General features: G+C 42.9%; 1 protein-coding gene across 1 annotated transcript; it reads right to left on the bottom strand.

Moving 5' to 3' along the window:
- Window positions 1-9814: 9814 nt before the first annotated feature.
- On the bottom strand, window positions 9815-12447 carry LOC133919608 (abscisic acid 8'-hydroxylase 1-like). The gene is made up of 5 exons (XM_062364048.1): window positions 11759-12447; window positions 11276-11659; window positions 11022-11190; window positions 10723-10829; window positions 9815-10611 (listed from the first exon to the last, which is right to left on the bottom strand). Exons 1-5 carry the CDS (start codon window positions 12302-12304, stop codon window positions 10399-10401), a joined length of 1419 nt encoding a protein of 472 aa, XP_062220032.1. The 5' UTR covers window positions 12305-12447; the 3' UTR covers window positions 9815-10398.
- Window positions 12448-23694: the final 11247 nt, after the last annotated feature.

The following is a 23694-nucleotide window of genomic DNA, read 5'->3' as shown; positions in this document are numbered from 1 at the left end:
TTCTTGGTATGATGTCGTGTCCTGCCCCTTTAACACATCCCAAAACCCATAATCATGTATTTAACATAATCATGCAATATTAGCATCATGTTTAATTTTAATAAATTTTGTTTTTAGAGCACTAGAACATCTCAGTTTGGGTAATAAAAAGAGAGAAAGAAAATAAGAGAAAGAATAGAATTTGCAGTTGAAATATCTTGTTTCTTTAACGCATAGAACCCACTAGAGTTGGCTAACTACCCTTCCTTCTTCCTCAGCTGCAACCTCACCCCCTCACTCCTCCTCACTCTTTCTCCAAGCCGAAACAACAGCAGGAGAGCTGCCCCCCCCCCCCCCTCTCCCTTAAGCTCTCTCTCATTCTCTTTCATATTCCTCCTTCAAGAAGTAAAATCAAGGTATGTGTGTGGTACCCTCGCGATCCCTCGCTTCTAGGCTTCCCATCCATCCAAGTATTTTGCGCCTACCCGAAGGATTCAAGCCGTTCTTGACCTCTTTTGGTGTTCTTTATATTTTGAGCTAAAAGAGGGATTTGGATGAGTTTGAGCTAGGAAATTTTGTTGCATTGTTGGTGGATGAAGTCTAGAACCCATGTGTTAGTGCAAAACCTTCACTCCTTAAATTGGTGAGGCGCACAAATCAAATCGGCCAAAGTTTCCTCGCGAAGAACTCTCTCTGCAACAACTCGGAGGTTCCAGGTGCAACCCGGAAGTTCCAGGTAGCACTGGAAAATCCCCGTTGAATTGTACTCAGAAATTGTGTGGGTTTAGTGTGTGAATTGAGTATAGAACCCTTGGCCTAGTGCATATACATGTTTGTGGGATAGATTTAACATGCAAATTGAATCGACAAGGAAATCAACCAGAGCACGTTTTCTTCCAGAACCCGGTGATTCTAGTTAGAGCTAACCGAGAACCTCCACCCATAAGTTCTGGGTATATCCCGAAAGTTCCAAGTAATTTATCAAGCATTTAAGTATATTCTACCTACTATTTTGGATCATGTGATATCTAAGTGATAAATTATGCCATATGTATGTTGTGCATGTTACCGAGTCGGTGTCAGAAAATGGTGGGTAGCTCATATGTTGATGCATTTGCTCCTACGTTGGTTATTTGATTACATTGGATTTTCCGTAAGACAATAGTATGGGAAGTGAATACATTGGCAACAACGTGTGAGACGTCGCTTGTGCGATGAGTTGCACAAGCACCATTCACATAGACACTTTTTTGTTTCTTCTCACGCAAATGGTGATGATGGGTGGGTTGATATATGCATTCCTGTGATGATTATGATCTTGGTGCTTGTTGGGGAGAGATGCACTCGAGAAAGAAACGTGTAGATAGCGATCTAGCATATTTTTCATTTCCTGTCTCTCATTTAGCATGCATTTACATATCATGGGTTTTAAGGAGTTCGATTGCATTCGTGTTGATTTACCCACTCCTTGTTATTCTAAATTCCCATTTGTATAGTCAAGATCTTGTCATCACTAACCTTAAGATTGACAGCATGATAAGGACCTGCCAAAATCTGAGAGATCTTCCTGAGGGTTCTAGTGAGAACAATCCAGTGTTGCCTCCATTGTTGACCATGGCGGATGTGCTAATACAGATTGAGCAAGATCGTCAGGCGCATATTACTCTCCTCGAACCTCTCGTGCGCAACATGGCCCCTCAAGAAGGAGGTACAGCCAGACGCCGTGATGACTTCTCAGATTTTCTTTGGACTTAGCCGCCCACCTTCACGCGTACCGAGGATCCACTTGATGCCGATCATTGGCTCCATACCATCTAGCAGAAGCTCGCACTTCTTCGGTGCGAGGACTACGAGAAGGCTCTCTTCACCGCCCATCAACTTCAGGGTGCCGCTACGCGTGTTAGACGAACTACCTTGCCATGCACGCCGCCAATCACCGGGTGTCTTGGTTAGAGTTCTGCCAGGCCTTCCGTGACTATCACATTCCCATGGGGTTGATGAAAATCAAGATGCGAGAATTCCTGGACCTCCAGCAGAGAGGCAGGTCTGTCATGGAGTATTTGCAGGTGTTCAACCACTTTGCACAATATGCATCGGAAGAGGTCAACTGTCGGTGTATCAGGAACCGGAGGTCCCCGAATCCCGAGGCCAGGCCAGCAATCCGCCACATGGCGCCATTTCGCGGAGTCTCTCCCGCAAGGTGAAAAAGATCGAGTCCCGGGAGGGGGCGCTCGGGGCCATAGTCGGTGGCCCCCGAGTATCCCAGTTCCCTGATGATCCATAAAATCTAAGTACCGGGAAGAAAGTGCTCGGGAAGGTGTACGGTGACCTCCGAGCACCCTAGTCCCCCGACGACCAGGAGAGCTAAGTACCGGGAGAAACATGCCCGGGGCCGCTAGCGGTGGCCCCTTGGGGCACCCAAGTATCCCAAGGACCCACCGAAGGAAGTTCCTGGAGAGAGTGCTCGGGGCTGCGTGCAGCAGCCCCCGAGCACTCGGTTCCCCGAGGATCCGTACAAGTGTGCCCGGGAGAGAGTGCTCGGGGAGGTGAACAGTAACCCCGAGCACTCGGTTCCCCGAGGACAAGAAAGAGCATTCTCGGTAGAGAGTGCTCAGGGAGGTGAACAGTGACCCCCGAGTACTCGGTTCCCCGACGACCCAGAAAGCCCCCTGGCAGTGGCCCCCGAGGGGCCCATCGATGAGGTGTCAGCCAGTCAAAGGCCCGAGGCCGCATTTAAAGAGCGTGCGTGGCCTGTCACCTCCAACTGCTCCCGCCGTGCTCAGCGTCAGTTTCTGCCACGTTCTGGTAGAGGGGCGTGAGGTTATTAATTGCACGGGTCCCATCCCGTGCCATCCGGCCCGTCTCGGGATGACGTCGTAAGGGTCGAGGCGTTCCGTCTGCCGCGCTACTGTGGCAGGGGAACAAGACGGGGCGGGCACATCGAGCCGCTCTGCGGCTGCCCGGTGGGCCCTCTCCACGGCGCCTGTTGCCAGTGCATTTATGGTGACGGATGACCGGGCGTGGGACGCATTTTCCACCCCCGGTCACTTCGCCCAGAGGAAATGATGACACCCTTTCCATTTATGGTATCTCGGAACTCGTGCTCCCCCTCCCGTTCGGGGCACGCAGCTGCCGGCGGGTATTTAAAAGTGGTCGGTGGCACAAAAGAAAGCGCGTCAAAAAAAAGAGGTGAGAACAGCTCAGTAGCGCAAGAGAACACAGCACCAAAGAAACAACGACTGAGAAGTGAACAACACAAGACAGGCCGAAGAACAAAGAGCCCCAAGCTCTAAGATAGACCAACATTCTTGTAACCAGCAACATCCTTGAGGGACTTCCTCAAGGCATTTATAGTATCTATACAGGAGTAGGGTGTTACGCCCCCGTGCGGCCCGAACCTGTCTAAACACCAGCGCATTTACTTCACACTGCACTAGCTCATTCCACCACCGCCGGCCATTGCATTCATTCCCATTTATTTTCTCCGGCGAACATACTCAGGATCATCCCCTCGGCCGAATCTCTAAAAAGGGGTCCCTCAGGATCCCTGCGACAGGAGTTAATCCTTCGACATCAACACTGATGAGAAGAAGCAATATCATTTTGTGAAGATCTTCTCATCCAAGATGCAAGACCGTTTGTCGGCTCATGAGTTTGCCGATTCCAACAAGTTGGTGAGCACCTCTCTCACAATCGAGTTCAAGATGAAGAACCATCAAGAGGAGAAGAAGTGCAAGAGGGTCTCATTGCATTCCATGGGCAGGAGCTCTCAACGTCCACAGACGGAGAGTCAATCTCATCTATCTCTCACGACAACTTCGGCTGCTCCACGACCAATGTGGGTAGTTCGACATCCATCCTCCTCTTCGCAAGAAAAACCTCAAAGACCCATAGGATCGCAAGGGAGCGTGACGGGTGGCCCCCGCGGCCTATGTTACAACTGTGGGCGTGTTGGCCACTTTGCATAGGTTTGCGGTTTTCCAAATCCGGGAGTCATGGTGACTGCTCCAAGGCCTTCACTGTCAACTCAGCCCACTCCACAAGCTTCCAAGATGGCAAACATTTCCAAGCCTAGCCGAGTGAACCACATCACCGTCGAGGAAGCTTGAGAGGACGACAATGTGCTCGTCGGTACGCTACTTGTGAATTCTCATCCTACAGTCGCATTTTTCGATTATGGTGTATCTCATTCATTTATCAAGGAAGGTTATTTCTTGAGTCACAATATGGTCACTCATACCCTACTTTCTTCATTCCATATCGATGCGCCCGGTGCTAAGTTGCAAACCAATCGGTTCGTTCATTTAGTTAAGATTCTTATTGAAGGGGTTTTGTTCTATGCAAATTTGATCCTGCTTGATACTAAAGGAGTGGATGTCATATTAGAAATGAATTGGCTAACCCAATATGGTGCTCGTATTAATTGTACCAAGAGGGTTGTTTTTCTCAAAAATCCAAGTGGTGTGTGGATTTCTCTTCACCTTAGAAAGGGTGGTCCCCACTTATGTGCCTTGATGAGTGTGGCAACCCCGAGTCTTCTGGATATTCCTGTGGTCTGTGAGTTTTCTGATATCTTCCTAAATGAATTGCCAGAAATGCCACCCAATCGAGAAGTAGAATTCTCTATTGAGCTTTTACTCAGTACGACCCCGATTCGAAGAGGTCTTATTGGATGCCTCAAAATGAATTGGCAGAGATGAAGAAACAGATTCAGAAGTTGCTCTCGAAGGGTATCATTCATTCGAGCTCCTCATTTTGGGGATGCCTGGCGCTTTTTGTGAAGAAGAATGATCAAACTCTACGGATGTGTGTTGATTACCATCCGTTGACTGAGGTCAACATCAAGAATAAGGATCCACTTTCTCAGATTGATATTCTGTTTGATCAATTAACCGGTGACCGGGTTTTCTCTAAGATTGATTTGAGATTGGGCTATCACCAAATAAAGATCCGATCGGAGGATATTTCAAAGATGGCTTTCAAAACACATAATAATAGAAAAAGAAATAAAAAATTATGTTAATAGAAAAAATTATTTATGCTCTAAACTTGTACCCAAATCATATACACGTATTGGTTCAATTTGTATACATTTTGATCAACTATCAAAATCGAGTGCCATATGTAGGCAGTCCAACCAAAATTAGAATAAGTTTGTCTAACTTGCGTGTTGTGTCTTGCCTGCTGCCTATTTGATGTGACGACCTTGAGCTACATGGTATTTTTTTAATTTATTATGTTAGTAAGAATTTTGAATTTTTTTATTTTTTATGAATTTTAGCTATTGATTAGTTGTATTTTACATGAACTCTTTATTTAGATATTTAATTTTATAATAATTTGAGTTTCTATAAGAATATATTTGATATGGATTCTTATTTTTTATATTCTAACCCCAATTTTAATTATTATTAATTTTATTTTATTTAGAATCTTTATTTAGATATTTTGCTTCTCAAACCGTATGGAAATCAAACTGTTAATTTCCCATATTTTTTAATTCAAATTTAGGTATTTATTAATCATATTTAATTTGGAATCTTTTAAAATTTAGCTATTTATTAATAATATTTGATATAGGCTCTTTAGTTTAATGTAGACCGTTAGATATTCATAACAATTATTGGTCTAGATACTTTTTTTTTATTAACATGGTAATTTTGTGATCTTAAGAGTGAACGTGGTAGCTATGTTTTCATCTCAAATAATATTATAACTAGAAAGGTGATCCACGCTAATAGTGTGGCTAGCATTTCTATAATATTTTGTCATGATATTTTTTTATTATAAATTAGTCACTTTAGTTTTTTATGAGGTTAGCGTTATTTAGTTACAAAACACATAAAATTAGATGAGGAAATAAAAATTATATTAGTGGAAAAGAAAATTATTTATGCTCTAAATTTGTACCTGAATCGTATTCATGTATTGGTTCAATTCGTATATTTTGATTAACTGCCTTAAATCATGCGTCAAGTGTGGGCAGCAACCAAAATCAGAATAGGTTTACCTTTCTTGCGTGATGTGCTTTGTCCGCTGTCTACTTTATGTGATGATCTTAAACTACACTGTGTTTCTTAATTTGTTATCTTAGTAAGAATTTTAATTCTTTTATTATTTTTTATTATGAATTTTATCTATTGATTAGTTGTGTTTTATATGGACTCTTTATTTCGGTTTTTGATTTTTATAATAATTTGATTTTTTATAAAACTATATTTAATGTGGATTCTTATTTTTTATATTCTAACCCTCAATTTTAATTATTATTAATTTTATTTTATTTGGATTCTTTTTTAGATATTTTGCTTTCCAAACTGTATGAAAATTGAACTGCTATTTTTTCATAATTTTTAAATTCAAATTGGTTTTCAAATTTACCTATTTATTAATCGTATTTGATATTAGCTCTTTAATTTAATTTAGACCGTTAGATACTTATAACAATAAGTAGTCTAGATATTTTTTTATTAATGTAGTAATTTCGTGATCTTAAGGGCGAACGTGATAGCTTTATTTTCATCTCAAATAATAATATAATTGATTGATTAATTGTGAACCTTTTGTCGATAAATATAGATTTGGGCTAAAGATTTGTGAGATCAACATGATGAGATGGCAGATGCCCTCGGAAAAGGCTGACTTCGTGGTAGCTAAAACGAAAGGATCGGAAACGGTTGCTTGCATCAGTACCGGCGAGCGAGCAATGCTTCTTCGACTTGTGATTTTCACGTGACAGAATTTGGTGAGCCGTCATCCCAGAAGACGCATGTGGCCTCAGTTACACAGGTTACGCAGTTTTCCTCCGTCCCTCTTTCCCTCATGTGGATACCCAAGGTTTCAGACACACTAAGGTGTGTCTAATCGAATATGCTTTCAACACTAAGGAGGTGTTTGGTTAGACTGTTTTGACATGTAATTAGTTCACAGGGCTATCTGATAACGTTACGTGTTACTTCTCGTTTGGTTGAGCTAACCTGTAAATGCATCAGAGAGGGATTGAATACCAGGCAGTGGAATGTTGATACCGCTCACCCCCGGCATTATAAGATTATGTTGCACACCGAATCCGATCCACTCCTCGCCTCGGCTCAGTCGCGTGACTCTTCTCCTCACCTCGGCTCTTCACGAGGTCACACGCGACGACCGATACGCACCCACCGGCAACTCCTGCTACTTCCGCCACATCCTCGTCAGTGAGGAGCACCATCCCTCTCCCCCGCTCTCTCTCCCATCCCTCTCCACCCAACCTTCTCCACCAAACGCTAACCCTTGCATGTGTTCTAGGTTTTGAGAGGATTTTTGGTGAACGGCAAGCTCTGCCAGAGGGGCTTGAAGGCAAGATAACATACATCAGGGAGGATCAAGTCTATAAGGTGTATATATTCTTCCTTCGTCAGCCTTTTCATATTTTTTTCCTAAAGCAATGAGTCGATGTGGAATGGAGATGCCCTCGCCAGATCTAGTTGCCAGTGTTGAAGAAGAAGCAGGAGGTTGCGAACACCGACATGGCTGTATCCTCCCGCCGCAGCGCTACACGGGCCTGGGCCTTGAGCCCAGCTAGCATGACCAAGCACCCTACGGAAGCTACTGTGCGAGGCGGAGGAAATCGTCGAGCAGTGCTGCCGTCCAACTTTCCATTTCCATTACACCGTGAAAATCAAACAATATCAGTCTTTAGTTACTTTGTTTATGATACTGATGTTTTCTAATTATGTTTGCTTTGCAATTTCTGAACCAAACACCACCTAACTTGTAACCGGGAGCGACATATACTATCTCGCATGTACATGCGTTGACAACTCGTAACACCAATAGCTACTTGCCTCGTGCTGGCTTTACGACAAAATTTTGACGAGCGCGTATAGGAGGAGCAGACAAAACGAGATGCATGCATGAATGCAGAGCTAGCTAGCTAGCTAGCAATGAGACTATGACTATGAGAGCAAAGGACGGCCGAGAAGACAAGTACGAATCGGAAGCCAATCAGCAGCGGGAAGGATCGTCACTGATGCGGTCACGCACGGACACCGGACGGCTTACAATATGGCACGGCCAGATGGATCACCGGTGGCCCGGGGGGGGGGGGGGTGGGGCTGTAAAGAAATCGTCCACGGATTGGCCTGTCCACGCATCCGTCCGTCGGCCTCGGCGCTGCGGCTGCGGGGGCCCGACGAGCTAATGCCGGCTCGTGACCGCGCGCCCGGCTGGCTGAATAATTGGCACAGAGGATAGGATTCCATCTGCCTCGCCATTACAGGAGGAGAGAGGACCTGCCGCTGCCTCCGCTTCCGCGAAGCTTCGCCTCGCCTGATTGCCTCCTCCTCTTGCGAGCGAGCGTGCGGCGTCGGCCCGGCCACTCCGTTCCAGGCTCCCCCTTTTTAATTGCCTTCGTCGACAGAGTCAATCGCTCTCGCCTATCCCCTGTACGTACAAGGACACTTCCTCGGTTCATCCCGAGGGAGATCGGGGACTAGATTAGCGCAATCTGGTGGGAGATCCGATGGAGATGGAGGAGTCCGATTATGCACCTCCGTTGGCCCCTCCTCGTAAGGGGACTGAAGAAGTAATGTCCTACTGGCTGCTAGGATAGGTAGCCCTTCCAGTGATCAGACTATCAGAGAGGCAGGGTTTTCCTTTCAAAGGAAAAAGACCAGGGAGGCAGAAGGGTAAAGGGCCAATGCCTCAGGCTTAGTACGGGCATGTTTGGTTGCTATACTCATCTGGCCACGATTTTCAGGGAACAAGTGAGCCTTGCCACGTATTTTGCGCCGGAGAAATCATACTCTACAATTGTGTTAAAATCTGGTAGCAAAATTGGGTCAGCCACATTTCTGGTTATGAACCAGCACCAGCCTACTTTTTTTCCCCTTACACACTTCCTTACTCCTTGGACAACTTTTTCCCATTTTCCAATAATAAATTCTTTTACCATCATTATTTTGTCATGTATGTAGAGGAAAAAAATATTATGAATACAATTATATGAAGTATTTTTATGAAAAATCTAGCTTCACAAATTTCGCGTGTCAAATCTGAATACTTTTATGTACACCTATATCGAAAATTTAAAAGTGTATTCTCTTTAGTCCAAAGATACCGAGCTCTGCTGCAAATTTTGCTACCAACGCTAGCCTACATTTTTTCCTAGTAGCACTTACTCCTTGGACAACTTTATTCCATTTTCCAATAAGATTTTTTTTGGCCGTCATATTTTGTTATGTATGTTAGGGAAATATTAACAATAAAATTATAAGAAGTACTTGTTATTGAAAATCAAGCATAAAAACTTAAACTTTTGGATTTCGAATCTGTAGGCTTTTATGTACACCTGTGTTGAAGTTTTAAAAGATTGTTCTGTTTTGTATCGAACTTGCTTTATTCACCTTAATCCGAAGACAGTATTTCCCATAAAAAAGAGATTGGGCATTCCAGAACCAGAATAAAAGAGAATGGAGGGGATACTTATGCATCTCATCCACAATATGCATGATGGTTAGGGATAGGTGTAGAGCGATTCTTGAATTCATTTTAGTTTAACTCAATCAACTAAATAGTTATTTTAATTAGATCAAAACAAATAGTTAATTAGTTAATTAAATTGTACTAGCGTAGATACGCCTATATCCATTTGTGTTGCTGCACGCCTATCCCTAATGATGTCTGAGTCTGACCCGGGGGTACCTGTACCATATCCAAAAGTCCAACAGATGCTTTTTTAGAGGTTCAGTGCAGTGCAGACTTTGTTTCTTCAAAGCATACAGGGACACACACATGAGGCGATCGGGAATATTGCTTAAGTAATCGCCAGAGACATATTGGTAGAACAATAGTATGTGCATGCACTTCAAAATTTAATGAGAAGTCACTTTCTCTTGCGTTGGACGAAACAATACAAAGGGGGTCGCTCTCCCGGTCTTAGCTGCATCCATCCGTCCATGGATTATTCGGCGTAGCTGCCAGCCTGCTTTCAGGCGGACAACCTAGCTAGCTTACATCCCAATCAGGGCCTCTCTCTTTCTTTTGTTTTTCTTCTCCTATAGGTGTTGGCTTAAAAAAATCGAAGGAAAAGGAAGAAGAAGATCGAAATGGTTTGGTTATACAATGAAGCGCCACTTCTTTGCGGCGTTGGGTGATCCCTACTGGAGTAGCTTACACTGACTGACACCTACGCCTAATCTTGTTTTTAGTCCACTCTTCTGGCTTGCGGTCCTACTAGCTGAAGAAGAATCTGTACACGGACTCGCGCTATCTTGAATTGACCCCATGCCGCGGTCCCGTCCGATGGCGACCGCCGCGGTTCGCCAATTCCGGCGGCCGTTTCCGCGTTCGTACGTAGTAGTAGTAGTAGTAGCAGCGGTATATACCACCATCCACCTGTTTCCGTTTGGTTTTCCTTCCGTGCAGCAGCTCAGTCCGTCAGTCCTTGCGGGTGAAGGTCATGGGCAGGCCGTTGAGCGGCAGCGCGAAGGGGCCGAACTGCACGCCGCTCTCGGACTTGGAGGTGGACCACCTGTACTTGGTGGCGAGGTGGTGGAAGAGGACGAGCATCTCCAGCTTGGCGAGCTCGCTGCCTGGGCACGAGTGGGTCCCGTTCCCGAACGGCATGAACGTGTTGGGCTTGGGCGCCACCTGCGAGGACAAAATTGAGCCAGCCAGCCAGCCTTGTTAGATCTTTTTGATGCTCAGATATAGCTAGCGAAGCAGAGGCCGCAGGAGAGGGAATCGTTAGGTTGAACTGACCTCGAATCGGGACGGGTCGAACTTTTCAGGGCAGGGGAAGTGGTCGGGGCTGTGGTGGATGTTCCGGAACAGGGGAAGCACTTTCCAGCCCTTGGGGATCAGGTACCCTGCAGCACAGCCAGCGAGAGGGGCCTGGTGAGTCACTCTATTCATTTCGGTTCGGAACCCGTCCCTTCCGTCCAGTTAGTTCATTGGCAGCAGCGCACGAAAGGGACAGTGCCGCCGTGAACATGAAGCGGAGCGGAGACGAGCCGACTAATAACTAGACAGGAAGGGATGCGGCCGTGCGTGCGCCTCACCTTGGTACTCCACGTCCTCCACGGCCTCCCGGAAGGTGAAGGAGAGGATGGACGCCACCCGCATGGTCTCCTGGATCACACGGCTCGTCATGCGCATCCGCCGCGTGTCCGCCCATGTCAGGGGCTCCCCCGAGGGCGCCTTCGACCTCGCGATCTCCTCTTGCTCATCCTGTTGTGGTATTCGGTTCAGTACCAGTCTCTGGATACAGTTTGAGAGTGCGTCGACTGATTGGATGGCGGGGAACGGGACTTACGATGACGGCTCTGAGGACGGACGGGTGGTCGCCGAGGAACTTCACCATCCAGGTGAGGACGCTGGCGGTGGTGTCGCGGGCGGCAAAGATGAGGCCGATGACGTTGTCGGCGATCTGGTCATCGGTGAGGGCCTCGCGGTCGTCCAGGAACGAGGCCAGGAGGTCGCTGCCGCGCTGCCGCTCGCGCCGGGCCGAGATGATGTGGGCCACGACGGCGCCAAGGCGCTTGCGGGCCTTCATGGCCTTGTGGAACAGGGTGCCCAGCAGGTTCACCGGCATCGAGTTGTACCCCTTCTCCAGCGTCAGGTAGCACTGCTTCAGCTCCTCGATGTAGCGCATCTCCTCCTCGCCGAAGATGGACAGCAATGCCACATTCAGTGAGTACTGCAGTATCAACAGCGGCACACCGGTCAGCACGAGAGCTCTTTGTGGAACAGAGCAGAGCAGAGCACAGGAAGAGGAAAAACCAGAGCGAGAACTCACTGTCTTCATCTCCTGGAAGGTGTTGACGAGCTGTCCGTCCCAGGAGCGGAGGGAGCGGAGCGCGACGGCCTCGATGGCGGGTACGGAGGCGCGGATGGCCTCGGGGGAGAAGGCGCGGGAGACGATACGGCGGAGGTGGGCGTGGTAGTCGCCCTGCTGGAAGAAGATGGCCTGGGGCCCCAGTATGCGCTCCTTGCTGGCCGGGAAGGTGGGCTTGAAGAGCTGCGCCTGCGTGACGAGCACGAAGCGCGCCGCCTCCGGGCTGGACACCATCACGCAGGGGCACCCCAGGATGTGCGTCTTGAAGATGGGCCCGTGCCGGTTCTGCTTCCGGGCGAAGAACACGTTCGGGTTCTTGGATGAGTAGAGCTGGAACGTCTCGCCCACGTACGGCCACCCCATCGACCCCGGCGGCAGCGGCAGCGCCTGGCCGCATGGCGAGGCGCCTGCAGCACCCGGTCGCCGCGCCCCGTTCCTTCTGCCGCGGACGGCGCAGGCGAGGATGAACGGCGCGAGGAGGCAGAGGAAGAGCAAGAAGGCGCCCATGGCCACACGGCTAGATGCTCTTAGCTTTGCTTGCTCGTGCTCTGCTAGTTGCAGTGAAGGGGAGGAAAGGAGGACGAAGAAGAGGAGGAGCCTGCCTGGGAGGAGAAGGAGATGGGCGGTGCTGTTTGGTGAGGGAAAGACGAGGGAGGTGGCAGCTATTTATAGATTGGTGGTGAGCCTTTTGCCTCCAAAAATCTACCACCACGCCACCACCACGACGCGCACTCGAAACAGGAGCTGCGCAAGAGGGGATTATTGCGCGATTAATTAGAAAAGAAAATACAGAAAAGTGGAGCAATCAACTAATCAATCGAATTAGCCACAGCACGCGGCCCGCGGGGGGATCCCCTCTCCAGCTCACCTCTCCCTTTCTCCGCACCAGCAGCTACTCTGCTCGCTCTCGTACTTTTCTGTATTTGGCCGCTCCTTCTCCGTTCTCCTGGCCTCGCCACGGACTGAGATCGTTTACAGCAAAGGAGTCACTGCAGAGCTAAATCGATGATTAATTAATGCAGTTTACTGTAAAATGCTACAGCACAAAAGTTTCGGTGCAATTCATAGAAACACTGTAACAACAGTAATTAGTAATTAATTAATACAACTCACTGTAAGTATTAGACTTATTTTACTATATAACCAGTGATCCTCTGCACTAATCCATCGATAAGGCAAAGGATCCCAGTCCCCTCATCACTGCATCTAGCGTATTTTTTTCTTGTTGGATTTTGATTAAAAAAATTATAAAATATATTATTTATAGTTATAAAATCTATATAGTGTGAAATTATTTTGAATTATGAAATCTAGTTGTATAATTTTTATACTCTAGATATTCTTATAAGTTGATTAAATGTTTGTCAAAATATATAAAATTTAACTTTTTCTAAAAAATACATATACTATTTCTGAACAGAGAAAGTAGTACTCTGCTTAGTTGATGGCAAACTTTTTAAATTAATTCACAAACACATCTACTGACTGGGTTGGCCAATTTGATATCCTTTCTCAAAGGAAGGGAAAAAAGCGAGGCTGACCTTCTAGGAGGGCTGAAGTTAAGCTTAAGAAAAGTACTTATTGTGGGGGAAGGATAAAGTACGATAGTGTAAATCAAAAAATTTTATCATGTGTAACCAACATGTTCTTATTGAGATTATAGCAGAATATTTTTAAGTTATGTATGTGATTTTGATAATTAATGACAATAAAGTCAATAAAATTGACATATTTATTAGGTATATGTTTTAGTATGTTTCATAGATGCAATACATAAAAAAGTCACCGTAGCCGAAATAAAATTTGATTGAATTAGAAAAGTCATAGGAGAAAAACTCTCACCGGATAGTCCGGTGTAGAAGAAGGTATACATACCGGAGCTTTATTTGTAGAAAAGAGCAAAATAGATGAAGCCACCTGATAGTCCAGTGTTGATGAAAAAGATACATACTGAAGTATTCTCAGGTAAAATTCACAAGCCATACACTAACCGAATAGTCCGGTGATGAAGGGTATAAAGCACCGGAACAATTATTACAGAGGTGATTCTAAGTGCTGAAAAATGGAGATTATGTGATCGGATGGTCCGGTGAATTTATTGTATACACCGGAGCAGCATCATCGGAGCATTTCTTGTAGAGAAGGTGTCAGGAGTTGAAGATTGAAGCTTAACTCACCGGATGTTATGGTGTGAAGAAGAAGTGCACCAGAGGCTTACACCAGAATGTTTTATACAGAGAAAATGTGGCATGGTTTGGCTGAAGTTCGCTTACATGAAGGTCTGGTAATAAAGTTGAAGAATCCACCGGAGTATCCGGTGTTCAAGATGACTTTGAGTGGAATCCAACGGCTAGTTTTTTGATGGTGTACTCGCCGGATTGTCCGGTGATTGTACTACTGTTGTCACCAGATAATCTGGTATTAACAGCTTTTCTGAGCCATTGGGTTAACGACTAGTGCACGAGTTTAAAGCTATAAATACCCCTCCACTCAGTCATTTGAAGGGGTGGCTATCCAGAGAAACCCATATACACTTGAGAAGACATCCAAGCCACCAAAGTGCTTAAAGTGATCACCCAAGGTGATTAAGCTTAAGATTAGAGAGTGTTTAGTGCTTATAGGTCTAGAGTGAGTTGTAGCTAGTTGCTGCAACTTGAACAAGGGATAAAAGAGTGATCCTAACTTATATCAAATGATACGTTGGCGCCTTTTAATCTTGATGACTCACCGGCAACTTGAGCCAGGGTTGCTCAAGCTTGTTGACCCTCTGACTTAGTGTGGAGCAGCGACAAGACAGATGTATGGGGACGCAGAGACTCTTGCCTTGGTGGCTCAAGCTCCGATCACGACGGCAAGCAACTGGAAGAGAGGCCAGTGGTGAGGTCTTGCCTTGGTGGTTTGGCAGCTCATCCGGCTTGAGGCCTTGACTTGGTGGCTCGGTGGCTCAAGAGTCATGACCGGGTTCCGACCGGGAGTATATCCTTGGTGGAGCTCTAACGTGGACTAGAGGTGGTATTCATGTCATTGATACCACGTGATAAACATCTCTTATGTTGCATTCTTGCAATTTACCTTTCTAGATATGTTACAATCTCTTTTGAACGGTAGAGTAGACACGCTGGATAAATCAAGAGCACATTTAGATAGAAATTGAGATAGGTTTATTTTGTGAAGATTTTGGGGTCAATTTAGTTTAGATTTCTAAATGTCCTAATTCATCCCCATCTTAGGACGTCACCGATCCTCACAATTGATATCAGAGTCTCGTGCTTTTGATCAGGTTTAACCGCCTAGAGTTATGACGTCCGGGGTTGAGATGGATACCCATAGTGCTCCACTTTTTCGAAGGCACAAACTTCCCCTATTAGAAAATTCTAATGTCTTGTTATTTGCAAGCTTGAGGTTTAGATGTTTAGAGGGCCATCGAGGAAGGGATGAGATAACGCATCACCAACAAGGAGACATAATTAGATGCATTAGCGAAGAGTATCTTTTTTATCATCTTTAAATGTTGATGCTATCGTGTTTATTCTCTCACCAACGCACATGATATTTATACTAATCTCATTGAAATACATGAAAACACAAAGGATATGCGCAATGAGAAATATTACATGCTTGTGACTAAGCTTAATGGTATTAAACAACTATCTCGTAAAAATGCTAATGACATATACCCACGTTTGAATATTCTTGTCAATGAGATCAATGGGTTAGGTTTGACGTAAATTGGTGATGATTAAGTGATGAGAAGAATACTTCAAGCTCTTTTTCCAAAATACAACTTAATAGCCTCCATCATCTATGATAACAACGACATTAAGAAGATGACTTCAAATCAAGTGCTCTGCAAGATTACCGTTCATGAGATGACCATGAACATGGAGGTAGAAGCTTCTTATTTATTTGATACCAAGAACCTTGCTCTCAAAAGCAAGCAAGTACCATACCAACACATGAAGGCAAAGATGAGGAGGCAAGATCAAGAGTCATGCTCAAGCGAAGATGATGGAGATGAAGATGAAGATGAACAGAGCAATAAAGATGATGAGCAAAGCACATCAAACAACGAATTGATGGATTCTGAAATCGCCAAGCTCATCTTTCAAGTGGAGAAAAATATCAAGAAGATTAATACCAAGATTGATCATCAAATCTCCTTGAAATACTTAGTCAAAACAATTTATCACATCAAGAAATAGAAACATACCAAGAGCAAGAGGGAGACAAGGGGAAGATTCAAAGTATTTGCAAGTATGGGAAGATGGGTAAGTGAAGATAAAGATTCAAGGTCAAGTGATGAGAGCTTCACCACCCACTTCTCCAATAGAAGCTCTTCCTCAAGATCTCCATCACGCAGGTCGTCATCACACAAGTGCCTTGTGGGCAAAGGTATGGAAAGTGATATAAGTGATGATAAATCTGATGAGGATTCCCTCTCTCAATAAAAACTTCTTGATTTGATCCATGAGAAACAAATGACCCTTAAGAAACAATCTAAAGAACTTAAGAAATTCAATGCTCTCAATGATATTCATGATACCTTTATTTCTAATTATTAACAATTAGTTAGCAAATTCGAATTGCTAAAAAAGAAGCATGAAGAACTTAAGACAAAACTTGAGGGCATTGAATCTCAAACTAAGGTATCTTTGAAGCAATCTATCTCTCTATTTAATTTCAACTCTAAGATAGATGCTTACATTTCTTATGATGAGTTAATTGATCTATCTAGCTCACATCTTTGTAATAAGATATGCGTTAAGAATGTTGTTGTAGAAATATATGATGATCGCATTAGACAAGAAAATAATGAGCTCAATCAAGAAGTAAAGAAGCTCAAGAAGGACTTGGCAAGATTAAATAACAAGAATCATATCCAACCTCCTCAAGATAACTATGAAAAAATGGTGAACAAGCTTGCAGAGGGATCCATCGTGATATGCTTCAAGTGCCATTAAGAAGACCACAAGCCCTTCTAATGCAAGCAAGTCTAGAAGCAGACAAAGTAGAAGAATAAAGCAATGAACCTCTCCAACAAGACCTCCAACATCTACACCAAGTCCAACTACAAGATCAAGGTCAAAAGCAACCACTACAAACTCAAGAAGAAGAACAATAGTAAGGTGGTTGCACACAAGGTTGGGAGAAAGGAACATGGGTGGAACCATCCTATTTGAGTGTTTAAGGAAATCATCACCAACATGAAGGGTGCTCAATTGGTTTGGGTTCCAAAGAAGACTTGAAGTTCATAAGTTGGCTCGAGAATTTGGAGACTTGCCTCATAAGATGAAGTGAAGGTTCAAGCAAAGAAGCCAAGTATAAAAGATTCGATGCTTCAATGAATATTATCATCATCATATACCCAACATCCCCATCCAAAAGTAAAACAGATAATAGTAGATATATTTTTGTTCATGCATTTTATGTTGCATCTAGTTACTTTACCTTGTCTAGAATTGCATATGCTTATTTTAATTTATTGCAATGCCTAGTATAAGTTTTTCATATGGTAAGTTGCTTGTGCTTCCCTGTAACCCATGAGCAACCTATATGGTTTATTAGTGGTAGATTCCTTTCATGGCACTAGTCTTACATTTGATATCATTTATGTGTCATGAGTCCAATCTATACGGTAAATTTCCCATTGATATCAATGATAAGTGCATATCTCACAAGTATTCAACACTTGTATGCACGTATTTAGGAGGAGCATATCCTATAGGTTGTGAAGTAATGTCTTTTGTAGTCTCATGGAGTGATCAACAAGTCTCCGGATGTATGCAATGTTTAAATGCTTCAATTGGTACAATTGTCAATTCATTTGTTAATTTAAGCTACCTCTATGCATAATACGGTTTAAACTTTCATCTTGATATATTATCTAGTTATGTATATGTCTCTCTCTTATCATATGTATGCACACATATATAGGTAGTTTAAATCATATTTTGTGAGTTTCATGATTTGTGATCCATGTGCTTTCATTTCAATTGGTACCATATTCTTAAAATTTTATCTCTACAAATGGTACCCCCTTCAATTGGTATCATTTCATTGGATCATGATTTATGAAGCTATCTCCTATGTGCTCTAACGCTCTTCCTCAAGTTCAACATGTGCTTATAGCTCTTTTTGAGATTATTGACAAAGGGGGAGAAGTTTGACAACCAAAGCAAGAAACAAGATAATCAAGAGGCATGTCTAATAGAGAAAGAAGATGTCTAGGGATGCCAAGACTCACAAAAGGGGAGAAGTCCAAGATTGGCAAAAGATGAGTCATCTACATTTGGCATCAAGAGCATGCAAATGGAGAATCTCTTGCATTGGTCGTTTAAGAGAGATAATGGCAATGGAGAAAGGGGAAACCATAATAAAGGGGGACTAAGTGGTAAGAACATGAATCTAAAGATGATTGACTCACCAATAGCCCCACTTCCCCTACACCTCCACTTATATAGAGCCATCTAATAGGCTGCCATGTTGAAAGCCTATTAGGACTCTAAACCCTCACAGATCGTTATTCGTGTAGCCCATATACGGATCCAATCCGAATAATGTTCCAACACATTAAGTGTGAAACTGTTAGGCTCATGCGTACACGGACGTGATCCGGAAACCCTTTTTTACCACGAGTCAATAGTGGTACCTATCATGACAAATTGACTCTCAAACACACACAAAGATCATATCGGCTGAATCGCAATATACACATACACCGATCTTTTTACCTCACGATATCAATTAAGCTTAAGGCAAGATGTGTGGTATCTTTGTAATAGCTTGACTATTCACTCGATTTTGTAGTGGGTTATTAACTCATGATTAACTCTTTAACTATATTGGTATGACCATTCACTTTCTTAATCCAACCACATCGAAGGACCCAGAGATATCTCTCTCATCATCTAGAAAAGATAAATTTCATCTTGATTGCTCACACCCCACGACATGCTTCATAACATACCTGGAAACTAACTTTATAACTATCCAGTTACAAAGTAGCGTTTGGCAACTCCTAAATATGCTACTACACATTCTAGGGATTAATGACAATCTTAGGTTTAACGATTTTGTAGGTAAACCATTTGAGACTATAATTAATGGCACATCACGTAACAATCCAACAATGTCTCGAAGTGGATCAATCTAACACCATATTCCTAACATATACCCACATTATCAATTTAATATCTCCATATCTATGACACGTAAAATATGATTATCAATCAATATATGCACGATACTTTAATCATCAATATGACATAGGACATGTTATCGTTTAGAATACTGTAACATGGTAATATAAACAAAGAATTTTACCAACAAATCATATACTTGCTTATTAATGTAAATAATAATTATCTATAAAATATAATACAATATTATTCAAAAGTACGTAAATATAGACATCATACCATCATCTATAGTTATCTCTAGGACATATCACAAACACTTATTTATGTGATTAATTAATGTGTGAATGATCGATTAATTAAGCCCCGGGGCTGCTAGCAGTAACAAAGACGACGGCTTGCCGCCTTGACGGTATCACTGACCGGTTAAAAGAGCCGTGTGGGCAAGACTGCTGAATTCTGAATTTCGATGGGAATTACACGTGTTGAACTGATAGCTAGGCTGCCGGGGGGAATGGTCCTACGCATGCAGAAACAATTTTCCTTTCTCTTCTTTTTGAAATGCTCACCAAAATGAGGTGATAGTAGGATAACAACCCAATCAAAAAAAAAAAATCAAAACCATGTTCAGTCAGACGGGTTGACCTTTGCATGCACGGAGGCGACAGCTGTGGGGGTGTAAATCAATTCATCCGAGCCTGTGCAGCTTAGTTAGACTATCTTTTCCCGAATCTCCCAACCCTGATTCGATACTTCAAATAATCTGAATGTTTCTGCAGCAAGTTCGTTGAGGAAGTGTACTGTGCAAACAAAAATATCTGCCTAGCTTGGCTTCTTGCCACGTGTTCCTTGGAGATATACTACCTACCTTTCTTCTCCCTATTCTCTTCCTCGCTCCATGCAAGCAAGGGACAAATGGCGGCAAGCGAGCATATGTGCTCGTTCTTTATCATTTAATTTTACGCAGGAAATACATGAGAACTTTGGGAGAATTATGTCGTCTCCAGTCTTGTTCTGCGTTCCAAACGCATGCTCAACTCATTTTCTTTGTCATTGCTGAGGTCATGACCTTGTAGAATCCAAATGCTGCATGCACCATGCTTCGGGGGAGTTAGCGTAAATAAAGTTTACTTCGATTATGACGACATTATGTATCAGTTCGACCGCATGCGTAAGCTAGCAGCAGGGTGCAAGTATGAACTACGTCAAAAAATGTCAAAACAGCCCAGGGTGCATGCTTCACGTAAGAGAGCAAGGGCAACTTGGTCTTTTTAAGTGTTCTGTTGCTGTGAGATGTATCTCGTACATATTCAAATCCTAGTTCGCTTTGATATGGTATAGTATAATTTACTCTCAGGATTTGATGGGATATTTCTCGTAGCAAATTAAAAGGGCAATTGTATGCATTACATGCATGTGTATGCTAGCTAGTTTATGCGTCTTTATGACTTAAAAAAGTTTATCTTACTACTACAGAACTTATTTTCATAGTTGATCCAAACCGACCGTAAGAAGAGAGCTGTAAAATTCAGTAACTATTGTAGTCGGTTATGAGAATTGATTGTAATAATATTTATTACAATCGGTTAGTTAACGAAACCGACTAAACTAACCAATGTACTACAGTCAGTTCAACTCACAAATCGATCGTAACATTCTACATATTACATGCGGTTTTTCATATGAACCGAGTATACTATATTGTGTATTACATTCAGTTCTTTAATGAAACCGACGGTAACATTCTTCGTATTGCAGTCGGTTTTTCATACAAAATGACTATACTATACTAAGTACTATAGCCACTTAGTTAACGAAACCTAGTGTAACATTCTTCGTATTGCAATCGGTTTTTCATATAAATCAATTGTAATATACTAAGTATTACAATCAATTAGTTAACGGAACTGAATGTAATATTCTCTGTATTGCAGTTGGTTTTTCATATGAACTGACTATACTATGTCGAGTATTGCAGTCGAATTTTCATATGGACCGACTGTACTATACTAATGAACAAATGTAACATTCTTCGTATTATATTCTCTGTATGACGACGACGATATATAGTTTTAAGCCGCTTGACAACAATATATTTGGCAAAAAAGTAAAGTTATATGTATTGATCACAATAGGAATGTAAGATAAACTCATATAGAAGAATCAGATTTGCAAAGAGGAATAAGGAAAGAAGAAAACAAAAGATACAATAAACTCATGCTGAGCTAAGTATCAAGGCAAAAATGTAGAGATAAAATGAAAATATAGAGTGGTAAAAAAGTACTGGTATGAAATTAGCCACATCTCAAGTGGATGATCAATGTAGATGTAGTGCAGTTGGTTCATGTAAGAAATCGATTGTATTAATGCCCTAACTACAGTTAGTTTGATGCATGAACTAATTATAACATATTTTAGGAGGTTCTTATTTAGAATCGACTGTATTAGAGCACCTCTAGCAAAAAAAGTAAATGGCTTGCCATCGCCATATTTGGCTAGAAGTCCGAAAATGAGTGCTCCAGCAGAATCACCATTTGTCTAGCCATCCTTATAGCCATGCTATCCCACCCTGCTCGATCAGCAAAATAGCTCACATTCTCAGCTCGCCATCCTGACCACACAAACACTGCTCCGTTCCCTAACCACCTTACCCCGTTCCCGTTTCTCAGCGGGTTCTACATCCGTGCGGCCTTGCCGACCTTGTCCAGGTAAGCCCCCATCGCAGGCGTGTCCCCAATGCAGACCTGATGCACGTTCGTTGCTCTAGCTCATCCCCGATCTCTCGCTCCTCCCCAACATGTCACCGCTGCTCAAGCAGAGGAGGGAGGAGCTCTTGGGCGTGCTTCTACTGGATCCAAGTGACAGGGCGAGGAGGGCGAGGGGGAGGAGCTCGGAGCTCGACAATGGCGTCGGTCGCCTGGAGCAAAAGCTCTGCTTCACAAAGCACAGGAGAGGGGGGAGGCAATTGAAGAGAATGACATATGGGTCCAACCAGGAATAGTGTGAGTAACACAGAAAGTTAGCTAGCTATGTGTGTAGTGTGTGTTTATTTTTTTATTTTATTTCCTAATTCTGTTTGACGAACTTCTACAGCTCCTAAAATTGCATCGATTTTTGTGGTCATAGAATAAATAATAGAGAACCCATTTTAACTGGTTCCAACTATAAATTTCTTACAAATTTTTAATGAAAATTCCTCAAATTTGACTATTTTTAATACTTTACTTGAATTTTTAGGGCATAAATTTAATTCCTAAAAATCAGAGAAAATTCATAAATATTGATTTATACTAATGTGCTAATTTATAAAATTATTTACAACCCTAAGTTACATGAGGAATTTTAGTGTTTAGTGTGTATTGCTAATGCTTGCACTTTACTCGTTTGATGAATGCCAGTTAGGGTTGGAATTTTAACCGTTGAAATTATAGTTGTTGCAAAGAAAAAATAGTCTTTTAGAAAAAACTAGCCATTACAAATATAATATAGATAATTGGGATATGGAGAGCGGGATTTGACTAGTCTGCTGTAGTGTGTAGAAATATGGAGAAATAATCTTTTAGAGTGCATAGCCAAATGAAGATATAGAGGGTGCATTTGACTAGTATGCTAGAGATTCTCTTAGTCCAACCATTATAGTCAATTTGTGACATGAACATGTTGTAATGTATTATAGCCAATCCTTACTATAAACTGATTGTAATAGTTCATTATTACATTCGGTTTTTTGCTAGATGGCCAGTTTCAGTCAGTCAGGGCTATGGAACTGGCTGTAGTAGCTTTATTACCATCTGTGAGGAATGATGACGTCCTAAAAGGGGATGAATTAGGACACTTAAAAACTAATGGCTCCAAAAAATTCACAAGATAAATCTATATCAATTTATATCTAAATGTATTCTAGATTTATGTAGTGTCTCTACTCTACCATTCAAAAGGTTTGCAACCTACTCTAGGAAGGTAAATTGCAAGTATGTAAGTGCGAAAACGTAAATAAGGTAGAGAGAGAATGATTTTTATCCCGTGCTATCAATGGCACACAAGTCTCCCCAATCCACGTTAGAGATACACAAAGGATATATTCCCGATCGCTAAGACTTTTCTGATCACGGCTCTTGAGCTACCAAGCCACCAAGGTAAGGCCTCAAGCACGATGACCTATCAAGCCACCAAGGTAAAGTCTCACCACCAACCTCTCTTATGATCACTTGTACACTGTCTTCACTTCGGAGTTTTAGCCACCAAGTCAAGGGCCTCCGTGTCCCCGTACACGTTTCTTGCCGGTGGTTCACACCAAGTCAGAGGGTCAACAAGCTTGAGCCACCAAGGCTCAAGGTGCCGACGAGTCACCAAGACTACAAGGCACCAGCATACCTCTCGGTACAAGGTTGGATCACTCATTGATCCACTCTCTGGATTGCAGCACCTAGCAACACTTCTCTCTAGGTCTATAAGCACTAATCAGTCTCTAATATTATGCTTAATTACCTTGGATGATCTCTTTTAGCACTTTGATGGTTTGGATGTCTTCTCAAGTTTATATGAGCTTATCTGGACTTTAGCAACTCTAAATGACTGAGTGGGTGACTATTTAAAGCCTCAAACCCGCCAACTAGCCGTTGATCCAATGGCTCAACTTTACTGTAAACATAGGAAGTTATGGCGTTAATATTGGTACAAGCACCAGAACATCCGGTGTGTACAACCTCAGAAACTAGCCGTTAGAACCCTACTCAGAACCACTGTGAACACTGAACATTT

Source organism: Phragmites australis, chromosome 5 (genome assembly GCF_958298935.1).
Source record: "Phragmites australis chromosome 5, lpPhrAust1.1, whole genome shotgun sequence".
In the NCBI taxonomy this organism is placed as follows: Eukaryota; Viridiplantae; Streptophyta; class Magnoliopsida; order Poales; family Poaceae; genus Phragmites; species Phragmites australis.
The sequence above is the reverse complement of the archived record's forward strand: the minus strand, read 5'-3'. Positions and strand labels throughout refer to the sequence as shown.